At 34.6% G+C, this 9,597-nt stretch overlaps 1 protein-coding gene across 4 annotated transcripts; it reads right to left on the bottom strand.

Annotated features, from left to right (window-relative positions):
* Positions 1–310: 310 nt before the first annotated feature.
* Positions 311–8,182, bottom strand: LOC106103058 (glutamate receptor ionotropic, kainate 2). Of its 4 annotated transcripts, none has more exons than XM_013282710.1 (18): positions 8,107–8,182; positions 7,794–7,949; positions 7,322–7,506; positions 6,896–7,053; positions 6,383–6,524; positions 5,958–6,125; positions 5,865–5,885; positions 5,519–5,671; positions 4,869–5,087; positions 4,433–4,683; positions 3,951–4,130; positions 3,475–3,606; positions 1,993–2,191; positions 1,501–1,732; positions 1,268–1,383; positions 984–1,139; positions 699–707; positions 311–627 (listed from the first exon to the last, which is right to left on the bottom strand). In XM_013282710.1, the coding sequence occupies exons 1-18, from the start codon at positions 8,180–8,182 to the stop codon at positions 478–480; spliced, it is 2,703 nt and encodes a 900-aa protein (XP_013138164.1). In that variant the 3' UTR covers positions 311–477. The 4 variants fall into 4 exon arrangements, with proteins under 4 accessions (XP_013138164.1, XP_013138163.1, XP_013138165.1 ...); XM_013282709.1 differs by lacking the exon at positions 3,475–3,606 and adding an exon at positions 3,089–3,226; XM_013282711.1 differs by lacking the exons at positions 699–707; positions 3,475–3,606 and adding an exon at positions 3,089–3,226.
* Positions 8,183–9,597: the final 1,415 nt, after the last annotated feature.

Here is a 9,597-nt window from a genome sequence, read left to right as displayed (position 1 = left end):
AAGATTTCATCTTCTTCAAAATCTCTTATTAGGCAGTGGTTTTGTATTGATGTTTATCGCTAGATGTCCACAGATATACGATTAATTACGTGTCACATTTGTCTATTTTTTGAGAAGCTTTGAAAATTAATGAATAACAGACGTTTCTATCAGATAAGCATCTTTTGCAAGCTTTAGTTCTTTACATTATAATATTCAATAATATACATGTAATTAAGTAATCTTTTAGAACATAAATTTATTACTTAAGCTTAAAGCTACCTTAAGAGCGAGTTCTTAACTGTAACTTGTTTAAATGTACTAGGCTTTAATTTATTTCCACACTATTTTTATCATACGAAGTACAATATAAATGTAAAAATTATAAAATCATTTTCACACACATTATTCATATTAAGAAAACACCGGCAGTATTCGCTGTACGTATTGTCCTTAGGCCTACACATCGCTTGTTGGCGAGGAGGCTGAGTCGCGGCGCTAGTGAAGCTGGCTCTTTGTACTAAACCCATAGTGAAGGTATGGTGACCCAGCGCCATCCCTAGTGTTAGCTGGCCCCCCACCGCTGCCAGTACTTGGGCACTTGAGCGCAGATCTCAACTCCGAAGCCATTTCCGAACAAAGAGACGCCTGAGCCCACAAAGTTATCAAAGGTAGATTTTATACAAAACTAAATAATTTTATGCTCAGAAAAAGTTTACCTCTTCTTTCTGATATTTCCATTGCGGCATCGATAAAAAAAAACACAGAATTATATATAATATATTAATCATTGAAAGAAATATTTGAAATGATAAATTAGGTATCCTATCTAGCGGCTACTTAGATTATGCAAAGTAGTTTACCTATATAACGTACATTCAAAAATAAACCTAGAACAAAATGAAATAGCGGTTAAATAAAACACATCAATAGATATGGAAAAATAATGTTTGTGCAAAATAATTAAAAAAAAAGAAATAAAATCGTTTAAAACAAATACTCACCCGTTCATCAACGGCCACCTTCCTTGATTTCCAAACGAATTCGCAGACGGCAATAACACAAGCTACCCCCATGCCCCCCATTAGTACGACGAACACGCCGCCTACATTAGCGAGGCCCAGTTCGTTGGCTGTCGACGACGATTTTGAGGTTTCATCCTGTATAATCCAATCACATTCATAAACACTTAACAAGATTAGTTACACCCTGTTAAAATATACTAAACATTTAACTTGCTTTCAAAATATTAGTTATAGATTTTGTAATATCATAGCAGTAAACTTACCCTACAAGAACCTCCACCGCGTTTCTCTTTCCACCATTTTGTTTTTAAAATATGTAATTTCCCTTCCTCTTGCAACTTTAAAACAGCACCACTGATTGCAGTTCGATATGGTGAGTCTAAAAACGTACATATACCAATATCCTTTTTTGCAAAGAGAAATGTTGTAATGTTCCGATAATAACAGTCTCGAAGATATTCAATTAAAATAACACAAAACCTTAGTTTCTACTTACTTGGGGGCATTGCGATGCCGTATCCCTTTGAATCTAACATCCCTCCAACTTGCGTAAGATCGCAGTTCCTTTCCACAACGTATTCGATAGTAGTCGATTCCATTAAATATGCATAGGAACCTTTACCACGCATCACTCGCTCTTCGCCTTCTTTGTTGCTGCTAGTAAATACAGACGGTCTCGCGGATTCCATAAAAGACCACATTCGCTGATATGTTGAGAAGTTTGAATCCTATGCACCAAAAATAAAGACATAATAAACATTCATTGATTTTTGTTCATTCTAAGTAAAAAAAACTTCTAATTGCAGTTAAATATGGTTCATAATCTAAAATCTGTAATTTTTCGCCCTCGAACAAAGAAATCTTTAAACTATATAAGCTTTGTAATTAAGAATTACTGCATACTTAATTAAAAAGACATCTGAAGAAGAAGCTTTATACTTAAGCAATGTTCTTATATTAATTAAGACTAACAAAATTAAAACTTTACCCTGAAAAATGCAGCAGTAGAACCGCCTTTCAAAGCTCCGTATTTAATTTTAGTCTGCTTTGCTAAGTCCTCTGCGCTTTCAATGGGCGAGTCCATTCTTTCCACTGTAAGGAACGCCGCTAAGTTTGCAGTGTAAGAGGATATCATTATCAACGTAAAGAACCACCACATTCCTGCGACCATTCGGGTTGATACAGCCCTGTTTAAAAATGAAAAATTAAAAAAAAAATCCTTGTAAAGGCAGACGAAAGTCACAGTAACTTTCCAAAGCTGAAATACATGTACGTAAATATGGAAAAAGGCCAGAAGAGATAGATTTGTTTAAAATTGGAATAAAAATGTGTTTTGTACATGTATTTAGGCAGTGGAATCTCATGGTTAAAATCAAAAACAAAAACACGACATCTAAACTAGCATCTACATAATACAATTCACATCTTGATGCAGCAAGCTATAGATACTACACTGAGCCAGTTTTTGTAAATGAATTCCTAGTAATATAATAAAATACACTTTAGCGAAATATGTAATCTCAACCCATTGCATTATTTAATGGGTGACAATGTTTTAACTTCACAAAGGGTTGCGATCCCTTTGAAACTCAGACAAATATTGTTGACAGATCCATTTCCGGGATTTATTAGCATAGGATTTCTAATTAAACGCAACTAAAGTTTGATGAATTATTTTTGAATTCTCTGTCGCTATGTAAAACAAGAGACTAGCGGCGTAATGAAAATGGGAACGTGAGATTTGATATGTGACTGTTTGTAAGAAAGATGTTATAGAAATTTGATCCCTTTTGGGATGAAAAGGGGGTTGAAACGAAATTGATATTACCGAAGATATTGATAATAAAACCGATATTTGAATTATTCACAACTAACAAACTGACGATATATGTCATAAACTTTTAAAGTGTAGATGGAGTAGCGGAGAAACGGAACTTCTGTAGTTTTGACGTTAGAAAATTAACTTGGTACCAAAAAATCGATGGATACAAACTTGCTAGCATTGGATAGTGTAAACTATTTCTTCTAGCTGTAAACAAATGTCTGCAACCGTAGAAGCTATCTGTTAGCCAATGTGGACTTACTTCGGTGCGATATCCGAACCTTGCTGCATCAAGGATCCAATAGTGAACCAAAGCGAGTTCAACAGAGTGAACTGGTTCTCCAACACTTGGGGCTCGTCAATACAGTTCCCGGGGCTGTCCCACTCGTAGGGGCTGAACCTGCGCCCAAATACAGCCCATTAATGAATTCACGAATCACAAATTCTCTCGTCAACTCGGACAAAAAACCATAAAAAACCGGTTATACCCTTGATGACGAAATTCAAGAGTATTATTGTACGAAGTTATTTATTCTCTGACGATTTATTTAGAATAGAGCCGTGGATTTACTACCCATTTCATTCTAGTCGAATTCGCTGCGGTCACTGTTTTAAAACGCGTTGCGTTTTTAGAATCTCATATCTTACTTGGGCAGAAAATCACAACTTTGCTGCATAAGGGATCCGATAGCGAACCACAAACAATTGGCCAACGAGAAAATGTTTTCCAATTTTTCGCCATCCGATGTGTGTGTTGGATGCCATTCGTATGGTGTAAACCTAGTGGTATTGAACTTATGTAAAACTTGTTAATTTGTTGCATAAAATGTTGTTTGAATAATCAACATTCAAGTCAAAGTATGTCTTTATAAGTACTAGTATAAATTAGGTAGAAATGGTTATTAATTTCAATGATTTGATGTAACATACCAAATTATTGCACAATAAAAAATCACATAGAATGTAATAAACGCTTCAGTTCCGAAAAACATTTCTTTAAAGGAGTGCGTTTAGTTTAAAGCAGTCTTTGAAATTAATTTCAAATTCAATATGATTTATAAAATACTGGTAGCAGTTTAAAGTAGTATTTGTTAAAAGTTAAAACTTATTCGTAATTTACGCACCTTGCAAGAATAAATAAAAGTACAGAAACCCCCAAATACGCTGTTGCCATATAAATCCAAACATCCAAGGAAAGAGGCGATAGGAAGGAGAATAAATTTGGAGGTTGCTTTATAGGCTTCCGATATAAAACCGATATGCCGAGATTCATGAAAGGCATCGTGAAATCAACCACTTGTTCCCTGTACAAAGAAAAGTATACATCTTAAATAACTTTAGCAAGACTCAAAAAATGTCGTAATAAATGTTGATTTTATCTTCATATTCTCCTAATACAGTAAATGGGAACATTTTTTGGAAATCACATTACATAAACAGCATTCTTAAGAACCCTTTGAAACCACTGTGGTCTTCAATAAGGATTACATTAAAAACACTATCCAAATAGTTATTAATACTATCAGAAAAGGCCAAGGTCTAGCTTACAAACGTATGACAGAAATAATTCTACAATTCTAAGGAGCCCCCAATCTACAACACGTACCTGTCGTAAGTGATCGTAAGATCGGCTATAGCAACATCTGCTCTTTGTTCCAACAGCTCTCTAATCATTCCATCCCACTCTTTAGTCTCTCGGTTGTAAGAGCCATATCGTCCATCGGGTGCAAGTTTGAAAGTATAATTAAAGCCAAGTACTTTTGAGATCTCATGTATCAGATCAATGGCGTAGCCCTCAAACTGCGCATTACCAATAAGCTTTTCACTTGCCTCTTTTCTCATACAATATGGAGCACTCTGGAATAAAAATTCTTATGCAAAACGTACGTATTATACTACTATTCTTACTTACTCTAAAATTTATCGGAAAGACAGCGATATTAACTTTGAACATTCTAAAATGTGCTCAACTTATACTTAATTCAAACTACTAATTCTTATAATTTCCATGAGTGTTTTAAGATTTAAAAAAATAATCAAACCAGTATGGTAGTGACGACGAGTGTTTTGTTCTGTAGTATTTCCACTATTTGCTTTTGATTATCGCCGTAAGACCTCGTGTAATTGACGCCTTCCGAGGAATTCCACGTCCCGGCCTTCTGCAAGCCGTCCCTTGTTAATTCGATAATGTCAAGAGTGAAATCGCTCCTAAATCCTTGGTGGTCAAACTTTATAACACCAGTTAGTCCTTTCATCTCCACCTATTAAACGTATAAGTCTCGTTAAAGTTTACACATTAAGTTCTGTATTACACACTGTAAATTACGATGTATTTAATTAATTTATCTATACTATTATAATAAAGCATAAACACACACTTCTTTGTTGCCTAAGATGTCAGCAATTACAGCAAATTTTTGAATAATTCCTATTTAATAAAAAGCCCTACTTACGTCACGCTTTAGGCTATATTAAACTTAGGGGGTAAATATTTTAGGTAAGAACCCTAATGTGGGAAAGAGACCATAAGTTGCTGCCAACATTAAGGAAGCAAGGTTGCTATAGTTTGTCATCATGTCATGTCATTTAGAATTGATAATTTGACACATGTAAACAATATAATAATTTTTTCATAATTTTATGCGTATGAAGTCGCACGGGAACAGCTAGTTAAATTAATAAATTAACTTACAATTTTCATATAATTGATGAGACTGTATCCATGAGGCCACGTGTCTTCGGCGTCGCAAGACAAGGGTTTTACGTCAATTTGTTGGGAAGTGTCGAGGTCGTGCAACGCTTTGGCGAACAAATGTACCGCGTCGTACATCAGAGCTGTTTCAGTCTGTTAACAAAGTGCTTTAGTGTATATTACAATGTGTTTTTTAATTACACTATTAAAGAAAACTTTTAACACTGTAATTATTGCTGTCTCTTTACACATTGACACTGAGACACTTTTGAAGAAATCTTGGATTCTTGTAACATTACTCTTTTTTATTTTAACATCACTTATTTATTATTAAAAGTACACTTACCTTAATAAATGTCATATTTTCCTGAAAAATAAGTTAATTTAATTAATAAATCAAAGAAATTTAAGTAATAGGATTAATTTTTAGCTTACTTACTTTAGCTGATGTATGACTTAGTTGTAATTTACGACCTTTTCTAGCTTCATCATACACCCAGTCTCTCACGACTCGTTGTACATCTGATCTCTCAGGGTCCAACAATCTTAAAGCAGTGATATTCGTACCGCCATATTTGAATTCTTCCAAATCAACGCTGTGTAAATCCTAAAGAGAATCAAAGTTATTCATTATATCTACACTAAGAGATGGTTATCAATCATTAAACAGCACTGATTGTGACAATAACAATCGAATATTAAAACGACATTTAAATGTGTAACAACATCTTTGGTGATAAAGCCACGCTAAAAATTTTATTTCCGTTAAAACTGTCAGCAGCGTTGTCGAAGTCAATTTAAGATTCGTTTCAGTAATGGGCCGTAAGATAGTTTATCGAATGTTATTTCCAAAAGTATACTTACCAGTGATGTTATTAGATAGCTATGATAATCCGACATCATACCAATCTGTTGAGCCTGTTGTAACACATCACGTATCCTTTCTGTTGCACAGTCGAGGACAATATGCGATTCGGCAGAATTTTTTATTTGCTTCAAAAGTGGCCTACAAAAAACAAGACACATGCAATACGACCATACAGAAGACAGGCGGGAAGTGAGAGCAATTCCACGTAATTTCTACACACTTTTCTTATGAGGAAAGGAACGATAAGTCAATTTGACGGTGGAGGAGACGCATAGGAAGATGAAATATCCTCTTTACTTGCATTTTCTTCTCCGTCGATTAAGGTTTGGCAACGTATTTGTAATTGCGGATGCTTATGGGCAGAGGTCTTTTCGCTATTTCGTCGGAATCAGGCCGATTGATTGTGGGCTACTTTATAATATTTTTTTATAAAATACTTGTAATACCTAGTCCTTGGGTGAAACTAGCAAGTGATAGTGTTCGTGAAGTGAAATAGATATTGTAATTACCTGTAATCATGTGATTCAGGTAGTTGTCTAACCGCGACAGGGAGTTCCGTAGGCCCATGAGCTTTCAGAAGCTCTTGAAGGCGAACCAAGCCGTCGCTATTTTCATATACAATGGTAAAAGATTTCCAACCCCACGCTCGAACAAGGTCTACATATGCCTAAAATTATTGTTCAATTTACATCGAAAAATGAATTGGATTGTTCAACATATTTAAAGCAATATTAAAAGATAGAAAGCTTATAGTTTTAATATAATAATCTTGTACTAAGCTTATCACAAATATTTGTAAGAACATTTTCATAACGTCATAGATTTGTGCTGCGCCCTACCGGACGATAAAACAATACAAAATGTCGATGAATTTCGATTACGTTTTCGTAACTTTCACGGAATATTTGTGATATGAAAGTATTAGTAACTCTTACCCTACTTAATGCGGCAGGATGGGGATACAAGTTAACGAGACATGACTCCCTTCGCGTACGGTACTCCCATCTGGTCTCCAAATGGGGTAGTTCCATAGTGTCGCAGATAGACTGGACATGGGCAGCCGCAGGTGCTGACTGAGGTCCGAATATCGCTGCGACACCACTTCTTAGAAGGTGGCATACTATATACGTATAAATTTTTAAGTAAAACAGCCAACATAGATGTTGTTCTTTTTAATCTGATTGCAAATTAAATTAGTTCCATTGTGTAATTGAACGTGGGAGTTTGATTTTGTATTAAAAATTTAAAAATGCCGAAAAAAAGTCTTAATATCTAGATTAAAAAGTTCTATTAATCAATCACTAGCTATCATTGTGCAATCATTTTCAATCAGAAAGTAGTTATTTTATAATGACTTAAGTATCGTATAAGTAACAAATATCAGTAAGCAGTCAGTAAGCAACAAACCTCGTTTAGACGCGTGGAAGCTATCTTGTGGTGATATGGTTTCGACTTGGGCTAACAATTTGGCTCGGGGTAAGACCGCCCTGTCCGCATTTACCCGCTCGACCGCGTACCGGAACGCTACCTCCTGCTTATCGTCCTCAGGATGGAATAACCCACCTTATTTACATAATACATTCATTATTAAATGTTACGAAGGTTCAAAGTTATGAAAATCTATTTTGCAAAGTAACACAAAGCACTTTGTTTAAGAAAATATTGGAAAATACAGAGATATACGATTACTAAATTGTCAATTTATTTCGCTTAATCTTACCTATTCGTATTGTATCTGGCAACGCAGACAGGTGTCCAAATAATAAAATCAGGAAAAATGTTTTCGTTCCCCTCATTCTGAAACCATAAAATTATTGGAAAAACTTTTTTAATACCGAAGTTTGAAGAAAACGAATTTTTAACAACCGGTGATTTACAATTTCACGAAAAACTACGAAGTGTGCTTTATTCGGAAGAACACATTATTTGCTACTTAACATTTTACAAGCCACAATGTTACACACAGTTTTATTTACTTTAAAGGGCATCAGCTCTCCAAATGGTTCTGTAATTACAGGCTCGTTACTCTAATCTCATCGCACTTTCGGTTCATTAACGTTTAGATATTGCTATGTTCAATTAGGAAAGGCTAGTTGTAGTTATAAAATATTTAACAAACTAAAGAGATCGTGTTTACATTTTCTTATTTTACGGATTTTTTTAAGAATAAATTTGCAAATTAACAATGCATTACATCTTATAGCTTTCTTATTTATTATCTAGCGCAATAAAAATCTTTCATCCTCTTTTGCACTCACTTAAGCTTCATTATGACTAGAATTTTCATCGACATAATATTACCTGATATTATTTCTAAACTGCTTTGAATATCCAAATAATATGCCGATATATTTTTATGATAGCATTAACTGTCGCCTGCGAGTCCGTCTGCGTGGGTTAAAAAAAAACAAAAACGAATAGCCTATGTGTTCTTCCAGACTATCCTCTACATCTATACCAAATTTCAATGAAATCCGTTAAGCCGTTTTGGCCACCAACTCTAACAAACATCCATCCATCTAAACTTTCGCATTTATAAAATTAGTATGATAAAAACTAGTTATACAAAAAGATAACTGCTAAAATTAGCTCTTTGTTCAAACGGTATCTGTTTTCTTAGCTGATGCATATGTTCATACTTTATTATGTTAGGACGGCTTACATATTTAAATGGGATAGTCTTCGTTGTGTTTACACAATCCCTATTTTGCGTAATTGAATACTAAATAGTCTGGATACTCTAATCTTGATTTTACTCCGAACCCTCTATACAAGAGCGTACTTCTATCTCTATTTTTTGTCAGAATAATGAGTAGGACCACATGTTTAGTACTTGTACAGGGAGTGGGAATACAACATTATTATTTTATCTTAATATAGATATAGGCAAGGATAGTAATATAGGTAATCTACGATAAGAGATTAAGGACCTGTCCCACCACTGGCTGATAGAGGCTCAGATAGCTATAACGGCGTCATTGTCACATAAGGTAACAAAATCCGACATTTCCATCACATATTTTAAACGTTGGATTTTTATCAGATAATTTACAATTTTGTGGGACAGGCCCCAAGTGGTTATACCTCTTAGTTTGAAAATTGGCAACGATATGTACGTTTATGTTCACGTATCATGTTTAACAGTGGTTAGTCTGTAACAAAATTTACTCGACAAGCTTTAATAACTTTACCACTATGTTATAGAAGGCAT

Source organism: Papilio polytes, unplaced genomic scaffold, assembly GCF_000836215.1.
Source record: "Papilio polytes unplaced genomic scaffold, Ppol_1.0 DF823879.1, whole genome shotgun sequence".
NCBI lineage: Eukaryota > Metazoa > Arthropoda > Insecta > Lepidoptera > Papilionidae > Papilio > Papilio polytes.
Note: the sequence above shows the minus strand (reverse complement) of the source record. Positions and strands in the feature narration are given on the sequence as shown.

Coding starts and splice junctions, on each gene's coding strand:
- LOC106103058 (XM_013282709.1), bottom strand. CDS start 8,182: ATGAGGGGAACGAAAACATTTTTCCTGATTTTATTATTTGGACACCTG. Junction 6,126..6,382: donor GCTATCTAATAACATCACTG/GTAAGTATACTT, acceptor GATTCTCTTTAG/GATTTACACAGCGTTGATTT. Junction 1,733..1,992: donor CTACTGCTGCATTTTTCAGG/GTAAAGTTTTAA, acceptor TTTGGTGCATAG/GATTCAAACTTCTCAACATA.